Here is a 19,619-nt window from a genome sequence, read left to right on the forward strand (position 1 = left end):
ATAGAAAAGCTTAACAGTACGGCAAAAAGACAGCCGCCCGGTACGAGAAACATATTTGAGACGGCTGGTGATTCGCCAGCTTCCTTCCATGCGGTGGCATGAAGATTCCATGCATAAACGACACAGACACCGTCCTTCGATCAATCGCACTTTTTTGTTTTTATTTACGAAAATGTCATTTGTATTCAAGGATAAAGGCATGCCATTGATTATACGCCATCCGAGGGACTCACAGCATTCACAAATATCGAGTTATGAAACAACCATGAGCAAATTTCATGGTTCAACGATTAAGATTCGATTAAAAAATAGAAATGCAGTTCATCACTAAATGACGAATTCAATCACAAACAACCTAATCAAGAAAGCTTCTCTATTTGACTTAAACTAGGACATGAGGAAATAACATAAATGCGGTGGAAAAGTGCGTCCTGGCCGATTATCCGGCCCTCACAACGCGCTATTCTTCAAATCAACCGCAAGTCAATCGGCTCAGGAAAAGCAGCTTAAAGCTAAAGCACAGTGGCCAAATGGGAGCGGATATCGTGAACTGGTTTCAGTGACAATGGACCATCCCTATCGCATCGTTCATCCAGACTTCGGATATGAACTGCGGCACTATGAAGACACACCAAGGCACAGTGGCACAAGTTTTCTGGCACAAGCCAAAAAAGTCACAAACACACGCTTCACTTGAGCAAAAAGCTTCGATTAATTCGGTCTATCTCTTTAACGGGGTATTTAACATTCTACGAAGCCAGTCTAACCCTTTCAATCCGCCTATCTGGTTCCTCTCTTCCACTACGTACAAGGCACTCGCTCAGTTTCCCGCCCACCTCCCACCCATCCTCCAGTAGTCACATCGCTCGCATACCCTACGGTCCCACCCAGCCCCGAGCAGCTCATCCTCCCACAGCCTACCGTCAACAGCCCTCAAACAGCCCCCCGCCGCTCCCCCACGACCGTTACACCTTTCCGCCGGTGATGCGCTCCTTGTTTTTGTCGTAGAGCGCCAGCAGGTCCTTCAGTTCCTGGTCGGCGTCAATACAGAGCACAGGCGGCCAGTGGGCCGGCCGCGGGCCCGTCAGCCACCGCTCGTGGCTGCGGTGCACGCGGCGCAGGTAGTCGAGCGGCACGGTCGCCTCCTCTGCGCGACCGCGCTGCCGCATCCGCTCAAACACCACCTCGGGCGTGGTGCGCAGGTAGACGATCAGGTCGACGCCGATGTCGAGCCGCCGCTCCATCAGCGAGTAGTACTCGGCGAGTACGGTGTGCTCGGCCGCCGAGATGGCGCCACTATCCAGCGCGTTCTCCACGAAACAGTATCTGCGAGACGGAGAACGGTCGGGATGGGGGGGGGGGGGTGAGTCATCACTGAGCGTGACAGGACACGATTTCGGCGACGATGGGTGTTTCACGACCCGTTCTCGGGCGGTGAAATAAATAACCGATCTTCGAACATACTCATTTTTTTGCGTACATAAAACATACAGCGCAGTGTTGGCAATGCAGAGGCCGCTGGATAATAACTAAATAAAGGGGAATATCGAGGTCCGGGCCACCGTAAAATGGCTGATAACAACGCAATTAGTCAAACGTGATGATAGTACGTCCAAATAAAAACTTACCAGTTTCATACTATTGATGGTGATATTACAACCAAAGCAGCATGTAATATTACTTCAGAGTAGGTATGCCTCATCTGTAGCACGACAATCATCACATTGAATCAATTGTTGTTTAATTGCTTCGGGCTACCTGTTGTTGGGCAGCGAGCGTTCGATGATTTTGACCCGACACGGAGTTTGGTCCAGATGAATCTGCAGCCTGGTGAGCTGAATGTAAGACTGGAACAGGAAGCTCCACCTCTTTGGGTCTTTGTACAGCTTGTCCAGCAGGTTGTGACCATCTACGTTGCACCACTTCTCCAGTGGCTCCTGTAAAAACCAGCACTCCATTGTGATTGGCAATTGCAGTTGTCTGGAGCATGCAAAAACGATGTGATTTTCTAGTTTGAAAATAAAAGGAACATGAAGCGAAAGGTATATAAGAATATGCAACGCATAATGCTTTATCACATTCAGTTCTAGTTATATGCATTTCTTTAGTCCTGTAACTATATTAAGAATAAATATGAGCACTGGTGTTTTAGTATGCCAGCCACAAGGAAGTCAAGTACTGAGTAGACATTGTTAGACAATGCCATATGAACAACACTACTCTCAAAATTATGTTACAATGACCCACCTCTATAACATTGACACCCTCCAATCCTTTGAAGTGTTTCAGGAAGGTGGACTTGCCACTGCCAACATTTCCCTCCACTGAAACTGTGAAAGGTCTTGGACCAGTGTCCAGCATGAGATCCTTTTTGCTGCTTGGTGCTAGAGATAGTGGATGCTGCAGGGCAGGCATCTTGGCAAACCAGCGAACCAGGGGCACCAGCCACCTCAGCACCTCTGTGGGGGGGGGGGGAGGGGGAGAAGGGAACTCAAGTCCTCCACATGACCTGGTGGATAGGGTGCCCATCTTCTGGGTACTTCCACAGCATGACTACCTGATACTACTGGTATCATATCATGGTATTGGGTTCCAATAGAAACATTAACAAACTCAGATGTTCTGGTACTGAGTGACATCAAACTAGTAGTTAAAGTGAATGCTATTGGAGAGCTAGTAAAAAGCCCTAGTTGGGCTAAGTCACACATCAGCTCCTGCAGTAGGTACCATAGCATCAGGTTACATTGACATCAAGCTGTGAAGGGCCAATCAAGGGCCCTAAGTTGTAAATTGCTACGTAGGTACCTGTGTACCTTTGGTGGTGCAAAGTACTTGGTATTATTCTTGCCGGTAGCGGGTAGGTAGGTAGGTAGGTAGGTACCTCCGTACTTACAACTAAGAGGTAACTTTTTGAAGTTACCATAAAAGTTACAGAGAGCAAGAATGCAACATCGAAGATGCCTGGTTCCAGCCACAATACGTAATGTAATCATGCGAGCTGTTTCTATCTGGGTGTCCTTTGATCAGGGTTCCTGCACATCCTTCAATATTTCCTAACCTTGTCTTGGGATCAGAATGGGCATGGGAACCCCAACCACATGAGTTTATAACCAGGTGAGCCTAGTGCTCACACTAACCAGGAAAAGAATAATGCATAAATAATTCCTCAACAAAAACAAAATTCAAAAATAACGATGAATTGAAATTTCAAGAACCACAGTGCCATTTCAATTTCACCTCGTTTCAATTCCATCATATAAATTTACCATTGTTCATCAATATGCTGTGATCATATATGCAACTCTGAATAAATCGACACTTCTTTTTGATCCAGGTCTTGATAACTTTCTCTGAAAAATATTTCTTTTTGTACCTACCCACCATCCACCGTGATTTCTTCAACCCACCTTCTTTGGCGCCAAAATCTCATATGTGACGCAGGAGCAGCCGTTCAAATGCAGAAAATCTGGTATCTACTATTTTACGATTGACCAATCGTAAGGGACCAAAATTTCAATTCATTCATATACAAGATTTCATTGGCTAAACTTTTAAGAGCCATAATCGTAGCTGTGTTGTGAGAACAGGTATCTTATGTAATGTAAATATATTGTTGGATTCGAATAAGTACACGTGCGAACAAGCGTGCGAATTATTTACGAAAATTGTTGCCAATATGTTGATAAATTATTCAACCGGCGTTACTTTTGTGAGATACTGCAACTTTCGAGCAACGAAAACATTTAAAAACACGAAGTTATCGGGATGTGACTACCAGGAACTGAAATATGAACATCTAATCTTTTTGTTTTAGCCACTGCATTTGCATTGCGGCATTGCTTTACTTCAACTCGAACTCAAACTAGGCTTGAGTTATGACCTGAATACGCTGCAAGACTTAACGAGATTGACATCTCAGGTAAGTGTTCCTGTATGAGTTATGTTCAATTTGTTTTGATGCAGACATTCAGCCTATCATTCTGTATAAATAGATAGGGGCAACGATTATTATTATTTCAAGAGCTCAGAAAATGGCCTTGAGAATTTGCATTGATGAACTTTTGGAAGGATAAATCATTAAATCATTCTCGTTTCTGGCAAAACACTCCTGATACGGGCTTTTCCCACCCCGCCGGCTTGGTGTTTCGGGTCGATTGCCGATGCTTCTCTGCTACGTACACAGATGGCGCTGCAAAGCATATATTGATGAGACAGGTGGCGCTAAGAACCAAGGCGGAGAACTAAGGTCTCAGGGGGAACTAAGGCTAAGAACTAAGGCTAAGAACTAAGGTCCTTTACTTAGTTGCTCATTCCTTCCTTGTCCCATTCCTACTTCTGTAATACCGTGCGCGGTGCGAGCATTTGCGATAGGTCATACCCGTTCCGTCGTATCTATCCTCAGGATACTGAAATCCTTCTCCTCCACGCCGCAACCTCCGGTCCGGGCTGGACAGGCAACTTTATCTCATGCGGGCTGCTCCCTTGGAGCGGCACCGCTGCTCCAAGCCCGCTGCTGGGGGCTGGTCGGCCTGTCCTTTGGGACGGCTCAGCCCCGGTGACTCACTAGGGTGCCTGTCCAGACCAATGTGTCCCCCTAATTCCTCTCATCCCTCTGAAATGGTCTTGTCAGACCGAAAGGGCCTAACTCAACAAAACAAAGCGATAGGTACTTCTGGCCTGCGCACACTTGCGGTCGTACATTCGCCATTAGTGACATTTGCGATCCGTACTTTTGTCCGTAGCACTTATGTATATTCCGTAAATATATAGCCTCGGTGTGGCGAGGGCCGAGGGGAACTGTGCTTGAGCGAGTTCAGAATGACCCAGGCCTGTCGAGTCAAACAGACATGAAAATTACACTGGGCACCTGCCTAAGGCCTTGACCTGCCTGGGATTCCGGTGTAGGTAGTCAATGGCTCAAGACATTTATTGCCAACTGCCTTATCTGACCGTCAATCGTGTGCCCTCATGCCAATCGCCCACAATTTAGTGCCCACCAGGGCTGCGGAGTCGGAGTCGGTGTCGGGGTCACCAGAATCTTACCGACTCCGACTCCGGGGTCGGAGTTAACTCCTCATGGTCCAAAGGCATGTCTTACACCTATTCTCGTTCTTTACCTTTCCACAGCATATTTTGTAGAAGCTAAGGATGCTTCTGTTCTGGATGAGCGTTTTCAGCAAAAAGAAAAAAAAGCGGAAGGTCGCGGCTGCGACAGAATCTGCTTTTAGTTCTGCATATTAACTAAAATAATATTTGCAAAGTAAGGCGGTGAAACGAGAGGATCGTTTCAGACAAGATAAAAAGATCTCCGACATGAACTTTACCATACTTTACTTATCATATGGACTGAAAGGTCGGAGCTGTAGTCGGAGGTAGTCGGAGCTGGAGTCGGAGTCGGAGTCGATTTTTTAAGACGGAGTCGGAGTCGGAGTCACCAAAAAAGTCCATAGACTCCGCAGCCCCGGACTACCTATGCCTGTTAAAATGGTCATACCTATTTAACTTCGAGCAAGGCCTAAAACTACGCTTCGACGGTCACTGGCGAACTCAGGCGCCCGAAATCGACGAAAAATTTAGGTTTTCCTAGGATAAAACTAAAAACTAACAACTTTTATCAGAAGAAAATAAAGGTTTAATTGCGCAGTAGTGTGAAAGGAATTCTAATCCGATATTTTTTTTTTTGGAATTTGGAGAATCAATTTTGGGGGTGTGCCCCACCAACGCGGCGTCAAAGACTGCCTTTCTGGATTCGCCAGTGTCGATGGTTGACACAGCAATGATAAGTTAATTTTATTGAGACTCTGCACTGCCGCCTGCCACATAAGCCTACCCGTACTTTTATAATTGCCGATAGATGGCAGTGAAATTCAGCGCCTGAAACTACGCTGTGCCGCAGTACACATTTATACGGCGTTTTACATCAGTGGCGCTTTGTGATGCCACTCGTAGCAGGGATGTTTACTGTTTACGTCTATTGATTGTTAAACAATTCTGTATTTAAAATTACGTCTATTGACAAAAACAGCTCATAACGATTTTTGTTCCATATTCATGCAACCATAGTCTGGTAAATAGAAGAAAAAAGGAAGAAAGTAGGTAAGGCGCTTGGAAGCACACGTCAACTAACTTGTAATATGTAGGTACGTAGTGATTGAATTTAAGGTGCTTATCGTTTACGTTTTTAGATCAAGATGAATGTTCCCTCCTGGGCGAAGGGATTCTTGGGACGAGTAGGCAATTGTGTATTCAGTCATATGCATCGATAAAGTGTTGCGCTTTCAATCCGTTCTTTTTTCTTACGTTTGCCAGACTGCAGTGACCCACTCTTCTGAAGGTCAGATTATCGTCCATTTTGTTGCGTGCGTGGGCCGTAGCGTCAGCTGTAACTGGTACAAAGCACAGGTACCGGCCGCCGTGCCGGGCTGCCGAGCGGATCTGCCTCCCGCCCCCGCCGCACCTGACTCCAATCAGGCGGTGCTCACCTGTGCTCCCACTTACCTGGCACTCGGCCGCCTGCCATCCCGACCGGCGCGGCGCCGCGACCCGTCGTGACCCGCCGCCATCGCCGCCATCCGCCGCCGAGCTAGACGGGGCGTAACCCCCTTGCATCAGCCCCTCCCTCCGGCGGCGCGCGCCGGCCGGCTCCGGCGCAGGCGCCGTCGGGCGCCGGTATCGATGTGGGGGGCGGGGAGGCGCGCGCCGGCGGCCGGGGCTGGGGCCGTGCGCCGGAGCCGGCGGCACTCGCGGTCCAGGCGCGGTCAGCGGGTCAGGTCAGCACCACACGCGCCGGGATCAGGTGAGTTGCCGGCGGCCGGCAGGGGTGGGAGTTCGGGTGTGTTAGTGGAACTTCCGTCACCGTGCTGCCGCTCTGATGTTCCTGTATGTTGTTGTTGCCGTTGCTCGGACGGTAGTTTCGATCCTTCGATCTGGCCTTCCGGCTGGGTGGTGCCACGTGGGAGCCGGTTCGGAACTGGGTGGCGCTCCTTCCATTTTGTGATTCCTTAGGTCTTTGAATTTCACGGGCTTCTGTGGAATGCATCATGTCCGCTTGTCATGAAGGTCTTTGGTTGGACCATGAGCTAGTCTGAAAATAGCGTGGGGTGAGCCGGTGCGACTCTTCATGCGACCGACTTCATGGTCCGTCTTCGGCATCCAAATGGCAGCTTTTAGCCGACCCCATGGCTCATCGATCTGACCCCCGATATACCGGCTCTCACTGGTTTAAACCAGCACCTGTGCCCGCGTCTCCCCTGCTCCTCACGGCCGTCGCTGCCGAATTGCTGGCTGCTCCCGACGCGGGCCGGTGTCGGTGGCGGCGGCGGTGGCACGCGGCCACGCGCTCCGTGCCGCCCGGTCGGCCCGGGGCGCGGTGTCGGGATCGATGCGCCGAGCGCCCACGTGGCCGGTCTCGTCTGACCTGTGCTGAGCGCGGGTCGCCACGCGGTGGTCTATCGGGAATACCTGTGGCTGGTGGAGGGAGGGGTGTGTCGCAAAAAGGACGATCGGTTGAGATTCGATATACGTTGCCGCCTGACGTATCGCTTATTTATAACACTTGTATAGATTGGTGTAATTGTGAATCAAACTAAAAACCGATTCTCACTAATTGGTCCCGTTCTGTGACGCACCTGCGGCCGTTTTCTATGCCGCGCGCACTGCCCTCGGTGCACCACGGTGGCTCGGAGCGCGCGTCCGTTCATTCCTGGCGTGCTGACCCAGTACCGAGTTGGCTCACCTCAGTATTCGACGGCCGTCTGCCAGCACCGCGGCGGGATCCCGGTGCCGACGCGACGGTGCTGCCTGCCGCTGATTCGGTGTCTCCCGAATTCTGGTGCCTCCCGAATGTGCGTCGCTGTTGCTTCCCGACTACCACGCGATTCTGGTGCCTGTCTAATGTGCGTCGCTGTTGCTTCCCACTCTGGCCATTGTGTCAGATCAAAGTGTCAGACTGGATCTTAGTGCTGCTAAGTTGTTAACCCGCGCCCCGCTGGGGGGAGGGGCAGAATCTGCCCCCTCCCGTTTTTCGCCAATAACTTCTAAACGCGTTACGCCAGCGACGTCAAACTTTCAGTACCTTATCATACATCAATTGGACACGTTCCCTGTAAATTTGAGCGAAATCCGTCGGATTTTTTTTTTGAGAAATTGACGTTTTAGTGACGTCATGTTCGCCATTTTCGCCTAAAAAACGGCAAAATTTCAAACGCCGCTAACATTTTCATTTTTAAAGGAATCAAGACGTAACAAAAAGGGTTATACGTGATTCTACTCTGTCTATCAAATGGCTATCTCGGTTTTTTTGAAAATTTTGGATTTTGGCCCAATTTTTTTTTTCTAAAAAAGCTGACTTTTTTGGGAAAATAATTATAAAATCCAAAATTTTGAGTGTATCGAAAAAACCAGAACATATGTCAGAGAAGTGGTCTACGTGCACCTACATAGGGTAAGGGCGGGTAAGAGTACGCGGGCGATAAGAGTACGCATCAGCTGTTTCGGTTGCTTAGCAACGCGGGTTTGTCGAGTTCATGAAGTGACATGAAGCCACCAGTGCGTGCATGTCACCAACGGAACGTGGGCGTTGAGCGGCGACGCTGTTGAGTTTAAGGCGATGAATATTATTTTCGAGCGTTATGATATTATTATGATATAGTACAATAATTTTGATACTTGGCAGTTGAGATAAGGTACATTTCCGTGATTGTTGTGGGAAACTTGTGAGGTTATCTGGGGAAATACTGTACAGTGCAATATTCTGTTTGCGAAGTTTTGCACAACGTTTCGGGGTTGTTTTGTGCGCGAATTGCATGTACGGTAAGAGGACGCACTGTTCAGGAGGGTAAGAGTACGCAGAATTATACATTAAATCGAATATACAGAAATATAGAATTATTAATATATCGCTCAATGACGTTTGTTTTGTAGGTATGTCATCAATGGAGCACTGTGATGCAGATGCGTACCCGAAATTCTTCCAAATACGAGTTATTGACCTTTTTGATTGTGCATTTTTTAAAGAAACACACGACATGATTATTTCCTGATTTATAGACTTGAAAGATTTATTTTATGTTTTTCTTTTTGGATACTAGAATTAACTTAAATGCCTTCTGAGTTTGAAGTTAAGCATTTGGACAGTGCAAGCTGCATAGGTGTGTGTTCATATGCTTGCGTACTCCACCCGCCTGGCGTGCGTACTCTTACACACCCCATATGGTAAGAGTACGCAAGTGCAACGGTTCAGAAAATGTCAATTTTAGACCACTTCCATTTACGCTGAAGGATCGTTGCCCCATGGGTTGATGGCTAATTCAATGAACTTTAATATTCCCTATTTGCGATTTCTTTCCTTCAAATATTAAACAAATGAGAGCAAGAAATCCACTAAGTGCGTACTCTTATACGACTTCACCCTACCAATTTTTAGAAGAATCGGTTCAAAAATGTGGGAGTTATTCAAAATGTTATGACGTCACGACACACAAAAATTTTGAAAAATGATTTTTTTTGAAGTTCTTGACCTCGTACGGAAACAAAAATAGCACCATTCGATTCGCCGTGAAAAACTGCATCAGATAGTCACCTTTTTAGGCCTTAAAAACCAACTTCAAAATTTGACCTAACTTGACCTGACCTTGACCTGACCTTGACCTGAAATTCATCCAGAAGTGGTCCATATCACTTATTGAGTGTGCCTATAGAATTCTATGAGTAAAATGACCCATAAAACATGTGTCGCACATGCCCTTTTCTATATTTTGTTTTTGGTGACCTCACCTGACCTGGCCTGACCTTGACCTTGACCTTTGAATGACATTGTATGCAACGAATATTGTCTTGGTAGTCTAAGAACACGTTTTGGGCAATCAGTCTCAGTCCATTCTTCGGCAACTACGGTGCAAGGCCGATACTGTAGAAACTTGCATTTTGTACCCTTGACCTGACCTTGACCTGACCTCTGACCTACTTAAGCAAAAAAAATCGGGCTCTTAAGATCTGCCTTGTTGAGAGCTTTCGATTGCCGTTTTCCCCGTCTTTCTACGACCATCGGTTCGGAAGTTAGACCTAGGGGGGGGGGGGCAGAATCTGCCCTCCCCAGCAGGGCGCGTATGGCTGAATAGCCCAGCGGGGCGCAGGTTAATGCAGCGCAAGGTGGACCATTTCTCATCACTTCTATATTTTGTTTTGATGCATTTGTGGGTACCTATTGGATATTTATTTTTTTTCTTACAAACTACGTAAGTGATACCGGATCTGCCACTGCTTATAATGTTACGGGTCTTTGACAAATTTGCATCGTGTTTTCACGAAATTTGAATTTAAAAGGCAATCGCTTTGCATATTTCATTGGATTCGTTCAACATAATTTCAAAGCGTTACCCTGGAATAATCATACAATTATAGAGAGAACGTTCCGTAATCGAAGCTTGGAAATATCCCACTTTTGGAGTTCATGTTCTTGATGATAACTTCGTCGTTCCATGGATGCCTTTTACGCAAAAGTCGCTAACGAAACCACCTATAACCCGCTTTGCATGTCAATTATTTAGTGTAGACGATTACCATTGTTCATGCATTTTAAAGAATATTATTAATTTTTAGAAAATGACTTAAGTGTCGTCGCCGTCTCGCCGGCCTAACAGCTATTGGGCCAATGAAATAACTCAGTGCCGAGTGTTTGCACTCAGCTTTAGGTCAACAAGCGACACTTTGTGTACATATTGTAATGGGTAACGGCGCCAATGACATCACTGCGTTTTGTCTTTGGAATCTGCTACGCCCCTCTTCAAAGGCAAACAAATGCCTCACTGAAGATTATTTTGCCATTGCAGCTATATAGGTAGACTCGTAGACTACATAGGTGGGCTTGTCTACTGGGAAGAAGCTCATATTTTCACGTGACTAGAAATACGGACAAATCTGTGCAGATCTAATTTGGTTATTTCTGCCGGATCGGGACCGGTGGCTGGTGCGATGTGTTTTGCACTGACATCAGTGTCACAGCGTGTTTTCCGCCCGGGGAATATCAGCGCCTGAGATAGTCGCTCGGGACACTATCGACACTCCCCTCGCATTCCTCGAAGTGTCACCGACACCCCGATGAATGTGAGGAGCACCCCGGTCGGTCAGCAGTTCAGCTGCCCCGGGCCGGGGTGTCTAGTGGTGTCAATTTCAGAAAACGTATGTCCAAAGTCCGTCCAATGTCCAATGCTTGCGTCGATTGTCCGTCCAAAAATGTCCAAGCCAGCCATTTGTCCAAAGATGTCCGACACCTACGCAATAGTTTACACTCAACACTGTTATTTAATTTGCTTTTCATGTACCGTTACAAGCTCAAAAGTATTAATCATATCGAAAGCTGAGCTTTCTAATAGCTAATCAATGTTAAACACGACTACTTTTAAAAAATGTTGAGGTGTAGCAAGCGATTGTCCAAAGTTGTCCAAAGCCTGCTGCCATTGTCCAACCGAATTCCGAATTGGACATTGGACAAAATTGGAATTCCGAAGATTCAAGTTCCAATTGACACCACTATTTTACACCCCGCCGCCAGCTCTCCCCCGGCGAGCTCTCCCCCGGCGAGCTCTCCCCCGGTTGCGTCAGCTCGACACGGTCTGACGGAGAATGACCCGGCGGTGATTGCGCTGTTCCCGAGCCGCCGCGTCTTCAGACGTGAACACCCCGTCGGCAGCGCTTAAACCGGTATCGGTGTTTTGCAGCCGGAACTTCTACATACGTCTCGGAACTTAGGGTCCGTGTCTGAAGTTGCATATCTTCCTTGTGTTCTCTGTCCCCGATTCATGGTCTTATCTTGTTTCTCATTTTCTTGATTCTTTCTTTTATCTTGTCATCCACTTTTTCATTGCCATCCGCTACAACTCTCGCGCCTTTCCCTTCATTTTGTTTTTTATTATTCACAACTAGGCGTGGACGTTTCTAGTTATTTCGATTCCTTTATCTCATCTCGCTTCAATCCCCCTTCCGTCCCCATCTCTTTCCTTCCTCATTTTCCTCCCTTCCCAAACCTCTCCCTCCTCCCCTCCTCCCCTATACGGCAGCTACGTCTGAGGACGCAGTATTTTGTGCAGTCGGTGCATTCACAGTATCCATTAACCCCTTGCTGGTCTGGGACGGACCGCGTCACCTCCCACACTGGGCGGGGTGACATGGTCTGTACTCTAGGGGCGGCAGGGGTCGGGTAGCGCCTCTTCCGACGGCACACGTGATGTGGGCGTGATATGAGGGGAAATAGGGTCTGAGGAAATACAATGTCATGATGTGTCCAGGCGCCAGTGTCCACGCCCTTAGAAGGCTGTTGCGTTCGACCTCGCGCACCGTCTACCCCGTGGCGCTCATTTCAGTTTCGGGCTAAATTCTCGTCCTCTGTGTCCGGTACGGTCCGGTTTGGTTCCGTGCACCAGTTCAACCCCCCGATGGTGGCCCGGCGCCCCGGCACTCCCTTCCGGCGCGGCGGCGAAGCGATCCCCCTCAGACGGCAGGGTCTCAGACTCTCAACTATCACGTGCAGCTCCCGTGGCCGGCCGTGGGGCCGCGGGGATGGGCCCTGGGGTGCTCAGTCCAGGAAGTGATGACAGGCGGCAGTCACAGACGTGTCCTCAGTGCAACGCGGGGTGACCCGGCGCATATGCGCGACTGTAGACACTCTGACGCTGCCACTGCTTCCGCAGCTCTCTGCACTGTCATGTTCTAACTTCTACCACCATGTGACTGCAGTGTGGAGTTACGTGTCTGACACCGGTTATGTGTCCTGCCGACCTCATGGCGTGGCGTATTTCGCTGACCCTCCTTACGTCATTGTTGACCAATGACCGGCGTTGTCTGGCGCGGTAGAAGGTGGCGTGAGGAGGTGCCTGCCTGCTCCGGCTGGTGGCGGCGGCTGAAGAACCAGAGCCGAGCACCCGGGGGACTGTTTATTTGAGCGAATTACTTTGCAGAACGCGGCCAGACAGGAACCATGGCAGACATGTGTTATGGTTCCTAATTGGCCGAGTGATGGATACTTGAGATTCTTGTTCTGTTCTGTGTATCGTTTACATTCAGCCGGACGCTAAGCTGAAAGTAGACGCCATCCGGTTCGATCTCTAATAGTTCGATTTAGGAGACATGTGCTCGGCTTTGGGGCGTGCACAGTGTATGGGCGTGTTATTGGGCCTGAACCCACCATTTGTAGAAGAGAAGCCGGAGCGGGCGAGATCGGGTGGTATGGTCGGGACGAGGAAGCTGGGTCTCCGCGGAACTGGAGTCGCATTCTTCTCCCATATCGTCTCCGGACCGTTACCGGCGGCCTCTATCGTCTCACGTGCTCGCGTCTGCACGCCACAGTGCAAACCCGAGTCGGACTGCGGTGACAGACATGTGTAAACTGATTCAACTCCCATGTTCTGATAACTTTATCCTGCCACAGAGCTGAGCCAGCGAGTTAAAAAGGGGCGTTCTCTTCTCCCCGGAGGGGGTTGGTCTTTCCGATGCTGGTTCAGCGTGACCTTGTCACAGTTGGTATGTGACAGATTTTCACACGTCATGTGACACCTTTGATAAGACAGTGTGTGGTCGCACCACCCCTTTTCATTGCATAGCTAACACTTGTCAGACTGGATTGGGTTTCCTGCGCAATGGTTGATATTTGAATAGTTAAACGCCGCGATGCAATGTCAACTATTGTTTATGCTTCGCAAGGAAGCGGAAACGGGTTGAAACTTGAATTGCTTTGGCAAAGTGGGATGAAATAAATGCTTGCGATGGCAGCAAAATTATGCAAATAAGTTTCAGGTAAGTGTGGAGGCAAACACTCGAGCGATTACTCAGCTATGTATGGTGTATACGACTTTAACGTCTCCTCAAATTAAGGAGACTCAGATCAATTTTCAGATGAGGAATAATGCCTCTTATCGCTCCAAAGCCCTCCCTGCCTCCCCGGACAACTAGCACCGCTGATTTCCCGGGCTGTGTCTCGTCACATATGAGCGCAGCTCACGGGGGACGCAGTTGGTCTAGGGCCAGTGACAGTGGGAGGAGTCTGGTCTGAGGGCGGGCGCTCCTCTGTCCACTGTCCAGCCGGGAGGGGCGGGGTGAGGGGCGGGGTCGGGTTCACGGGACCGCCCCGCCCCTCGCCCACCCCTAACCCCGCCCCGTCTGCCCCCGTGCACGGGTGTTTGGAGTGCTCGATGCTCAGAGGCCTGTCGGTCCGGCCGGGATAAAGTGCCCTGTTTGGATGGACGGGCGCCGCTACAACCCGTCATTGCCTTATCGCCACCAGGCAGCTTCTCTCGGTAGTTGGAATGACGCATCGGCTGCTATGTTGTGGCGGACGTGATATCGATAGTAAAACACTGCTGCAGTTGTATTTTGGGAATATATTCTTTACGTAATCGTACGACAATGCGGCCCATCACTCGTTTATTAGCATTGCTGTAAGTGGAGAATGCTGGCTATTGCGGCCACTATTGTCTAACGGCATTTATGTTCAGGCGTTGATGCCCTTTCCCGTATCCACTCAACAACGCACATTCCGCCTCACTCGCAGAAAGTCGCGGCGTTCAGCCCCGAGTCTCCTACCGCGCCGTCGATTCGTCCAGGTTATGCGGTGCAGTATGCGTTCAGGCGCCGACCACTAGTGCCATCTATGGAGTGAAATCGGAGTTGCCGCGGGCGATCGCCGCGCTGAGCCGGCACCGAGTCGTCACATCGAGTTAGCATCAACACTTCTGATCGGAGTGGCGCAACGCTGGCTCGACTCCTCATCGGTTCCGTAAATAGGCCTCTCAGCTCATGGTGCATGGACCACTTGCTATTTGTTCACAGCTTCCTATTTGTACACCAGAGGCCGGCAACGCCGACATCTTGTCTTGGGAGTTTTCTGCGTGTCTGATGAACCCGGAGCAAAGCCGCCTGCTACTCGGCTGTGTCCAAGTGTCACGGTCGATCGTCGACTGGGGACAGGCCCTGTTCCGGCCTCCATAACAGCTGGTCGCTGGGCTGTTAAACTTCTCCCCAGGTGTTGGTATCTGGGAGCATGCTGTCTAACGACTCGGGAATAGAGGTACAGGTGCTCAAATGGTAGAGGCGGAGGCTCGGAGGCTCGTCCAGTCGTAACTCGTAGCCAGATTTTCGTTCAGTGGTGCTGGCCAGTGAAAATAGAGATACTCTGGCTCGCACGTCCGCTGCACTGGGTGCTGCAGCTAATGTAGAATAGTGGGCAGTACGTGGGCGTTTTACGCCAACATGTCCATTTGCCGGTATTGCAGCAATATTGCGCGTGCTTCGCTGTCATCAATCCAGGATTTGTGCGACAAACCCATAGATACGTGCTGGCTGGCTGGTGACCGCATGGACATTTATTTAAATAATGGCATTTCAGTGATTACAAGGCAATAACTTGAAATCACCGGACAGTCCTACATTTGCTACTGATTTTGTCCATTGTGTATTTGTGAATTTGTCATTGCGGACAGGTACTTACCTATAAAGATGGCTGAAGTCCAACTATGATCAAATCAGGGGGTCATTTTTGCTCGAAGGAGGTCACATTGCACGAGCTTGAAGGCAAAAATATTTGCAATGGGCTACTGACGTATCTATCCCCTCTGCCGGTAGCGCCTTTCTGTCAGGGGTATGATAAACTGGGAGGGGCGGGGGCGGGGCGCGCCACGCCGACACCATGTGACGGGCGCCCGGCCCTCCCCTCCCCTCCCTCCTCCCGTCCCTGGCAGCCGGCGCGACGGGTGTGGGACGCGCTGGCGCTGGACTGCGCAGGCGCGACCTCTATAGCACGTGACACTGGCTCCGCGGACCGGCGTGATGCCGAACTAAACAGGCCCTGCACTGCGGGCAAGGCGTAGGTGGCTCTGGGAGGGGAGGGGAGGGGCTGGTCCGGAATGGCCCACGTGACCGCGAACAGATGGATGGCGAGAGGTGATTCCTCTGCCCGCTCTGATCGTCTATTCGTGGCCTGTAACAAGATTAGGCTAGAACTCATCCGTCCCCTTGGTCTGAGAAGTCGAGAAATGCGATCCTGAAAGGTCTAAGAAATCACTCGCTATGAGATAACCCTTCCCTCGGAATCACTGATTTATTGGCCGGACTCTGAACTGTTTAACCCGCTCGCTAAAACATCCAATCCGTCAGCCAGTCCGTATATTTTCTCTCCGTCTCCCGGGCCAGTTGCTCGAATCGCGTTCAAACTGCCTGACATCATAGCTCCATGTGCACGGCTCTGATCAGCCCGCACTGAAAACAAAATGACACAAAAAACGACTAAAAACGCACAGGCAGAGCGTGTTAACTAGGCTTTCTTGAGTACCCTGCATCATGCATTTTTTGACCCGTCGCAGACGTGTCAATTTACAAATGTGTTAACCCAGTCGTGTTGTGTCCTTAAACACAATATCATTGTGCCTTCAACACATAAGGCTTGTGTGAATACATTTGCAGAATAAAAGGTAAATGTGTTACTAAATTTAACACAAATCGCAAGTGAAAGAAGGAAACACGTGGTGATTATGTAGTTTGTTGCCGGGGCGCAGTTGAAGGGACTTTCGCTTGGGTTGGACAGGCTGACCGCCAAAGCCGGGCTCCGAGTGGAATCGGGCGCTCGGGTGCGGTCAGGGCTGAGCACCCGGCCGGCCGACCCATACGGTCAGGGCGCGGTCAGGGCTGAGCACGCGGCCGGCCGACCCATACGAGGTCGCCGACCCATACACGAGCTGGAGTTGCGCCCGGTCGGCCATCTCAGAGCCGAAGGGTGAACGCGTCACGTGGACAGCTCAATTAGAGCGCCAAGTGATGTTGCCCCAAATTGGTGGACTACTGTACAATACAGTTGTCCAGTCATCCGGGATAAATTTACGGCCACCGATTTTTCAAATATATCCTATATAGACTGAGGAGTTTCTTCCTCCAAGCAGACGTTGATTAGCTATGCTTCAGCTTGCCCTTGATGTAATCAGCGCATATTGCTCTAAACAATTTATCATGTATCGACTCCCTCGGCTGTATTGTGCATTTTTACCTTTCTCAAAACACTTTGGCAAATTTTTACAAAAACCCAGCATAAAAGTCGGTGCTCGAAAAACGCCCTCTATTATCCCCATCTGAAGTTAAGGTTCAGAGGTCGCTCACTGGTGGATGACACGGTGTATTTGTGCAAGGGTACACGTCTACCATCCCCGACAACACATGATTTCGATACAGGCTGATGCATTACATTCGTCCAGCGTGCTTGGCACGAGAAAACTGTGTCATTTTTCTGTTTTATGTGTTATTAAACGTGTCGAAGGTCCCGCCAAGCGTGAAAATACTCAGCATTATTGTGTTTAGGGTGCGATTAACACATGACTGATGTGTTACCAGTACAGAACATGCCCTCACTGTGTCGATTTGTTTTCAGTGCGCACATGCCGAGCCAGTCAGATGTTAGGACATCACTCGGCGCTGGTGTCCTGTGACACATCCCACTCGTCACGGTCACATGTTATATCACGCCATTCGTCTGTCACGAGTCACACCGTCTTCTGCTACCTCGTGACGGTGCTGTCACAGTAGGGAAGGTAGGCTGGATGGTCTGTAAATAACGAGTATGCGGAGGACCCTGGAGGATCGATTTGTCGCTACTGCCCAAATGGCTCTGCAATCGACTCTCCGTGGCTGAGAAAGGCCGTTAAATTTGGGATCTGATGAGATAAGTGTCACAGTGCGGTTCAGTTCCTGTCGCGGTCAGTATTGATTGATTATTCAGTATAGTGTACCTATTGATTCTGTGCTGCCATTGACGAGAACAGACCAGATTAGAAGCGACCTCCGCCGCTGAAACGTGCTCAAGAGTCCAAGGTCTCGGAAGCTGGTCGCTTGGCTGACTATTAGTAATAGGTGTGCGGTCTCGTGTGTCGCCTTTAATTGCATCAGTTTTTCCGAAGGCTGCACTTTGTCAATGCTACGTATTTGAATGACCCATGATTGTTTTCAGATTTACCTTTTACTTTCTGACTTGCCCTATTTAATTTTTTCTTCAATTTTCCGACATTTTTCATAGAAGCTCTGATGACTTTTATACAGCAGTGGTGCAGTTTCTAGACCTACCTATAGCTCGAGCTCATTTTGCCATGTTCTAAACTGAGGCTCGCTCTGACTGGCCGTGGGCCGTGCACGAATCAATCACGGGTCATCCGGAGCTCACGCCAGTCGGCCCCATTGGTCGTCGGCGCCGGCTATCAAGGTCGGACCATTGCGGCCGGACGGTGACGTGGCCGGTCACGTGACCTGGGTGTCACTGCCAAGGTAAACTGGGCCCGGCGACCGGGGCGCCAGCGATGCTGTGTCAGGGAGGCAGCCACTTATGACGGATGACATGGCTCGGTCGTGTAGTTGCCGACCGCGCCGCCGAGATATCACAATTAGGACAGATATGTGTAGTTAGCTATGCAACTATGTGAAACATGGGAGTTAATGAAGACATGCTGTTGACCTTGGTTCTTGATCCACATTCTACACGTCAGTCGTGAAGTGGAATCTGACTTTTGAGATCGTCGAATGATATTGGTTGGTGCCATTCACTGTGCCTCGGAGTTCGGGCCGCTTGTTCTACTTGTTCTGAAATCCGAAGTGCGTGCAGGTTTTCCTTTGATCAGTAGCAATCTTTAAGTTACGGAATTGACTCCCAGTGGCTTCGCGGATGGTAAACGCAAGCCCATTATTCTCTCAGGTAAATCATGCATTCGCGACGCTGCTTTCTGGCTTCTGCTTTCTGGCTTTCTGGCTGCTTTCTGGCTCTAATTTTAGGTATATCCAGTATGGGCCCTAATGAAGTCTCCTGTTAAATTACGCTAATTTATATTGCTAATTATGTAGTTAATTTAGGCCTGAGAGTGACTCAATGAAACATGCCTCGCTTCTAGTGGCGTTTGGCTTTTATGGAGTGGGATTTTATTGAAACACTAATTTCATTTTAAAGAACTGTATTCTGGACACTTCATTTTCTCTCATACGGTTTGTGTGGTTTAAACGTTGCTGGCTCACACGAAGCTCATCTGCAGGCCATGCGGCTGCCGTTGCCATTGAATGGCCGATTTCATGAGCGTTCTGCGCCGATCAGCAGTTCGCTTCTGCCGCCCTGCAGGGCTGGCCGGCAAATTTTCAATATCTGCTCCCTTCGCCAGGCTGCGATAATTAAATGCGATAAGGGAAGGAAGTTGCGCAGGCAGGTCGCTTTTCGCTTATCCTGCGTGGGTTCATGGTCAATATGTGTGGACTGTGCAATCTGCTTGGATGTAGGTAGGTACGCATTGGTCGGTGTGGGTATGGATACGGATATTGGATATGGATTGGATTGGAATCAGTTTGGATATGAATGGATATTGGATATGGATTGAGCACATTACAATACTTCAATGCGTATGTGGAGCCTTAGGTACATGGATTTAGGACTCGTTTCTCAGTTAGGGTTGACCTTGCTTATATCCTTTGTGCCGCCCAGTCCAGTATCCCGGTCCTTTGAACCACCCAGTCCAGTACCCGGTCCTTTGAGTCACCCAGTCCAGTACCCGGTCCCGGCCGCCGGAGGCCGGCCCTCCTGCCGCCGGCTACTGGCCGCTGACGTCACGGGCCGC

At 49.4% G+C, this 19,619-nt stretch overlaps 1 protein-coding gene across 5 annotated transcripts; it reads right to left on the minus strand.

The window, feature by feature from the left end:
* Window positions 1-135: 135 nt before the first annotated feature.
* On the minus strand, window positions 136-6,583 carry LOC122386331 (deoxynucleoside kinase-like). 5 transcript variants are annotated; one of them, XM_043375432.1, is made up of 4 exons: window positions 6,499-6,583; window positions 2,248-2,459; window positions 1,759-1,937; window positions 136-1,326 (listed from the first exon to the last, which is right to left on the minus strand). In XM_043375432.1, exons 1-4 carry the CDS (start codon window positions 6,518-6,520, stop codon window positions 966-968), a joined length of 774 nt encoding a protein of 257 aa, XP_043231367.1. In that variant the 5' UTR covers window positions 6,521-6,583; the 3' UTR covers window positions 136-965. The 5 variants fall into 5 exon arrangements, with proteins under 5 accessions (XP_043231367.1, XP_043231365.1, XP_043231368.1 ...); XM_043375430.1 differs by lacking the exon at window positions 6,499-6,583 and adding an exon at window positions 3,382-3,433; XM_043375433.1 differs by lacking the exon at window positions 6,499-6,583 and adding an exon at window positions 3,378-3,411.
* Window positions 6,584-19,619: the final 13,036 nt, after the last annotated feature.

The sequence above is a fragment of the Amphibalanus amphitrite genome, unplaced genomic scaffold, assembly GCF_019059575.1.
Source record: "Amphibalanus amphitrite isolate SeventyFive unplaced genomic scaffold, NRLGWU_Aamphi_draft 000247F_arrow, whole genome shotgun sequence".
Lineage (NCBI taxonomy): Eukaryota > Metazoa > Arthropoda > Thecostraca > Balanomorpha > Balanidae > Amphibalanus > Amphibalanus amphitrite.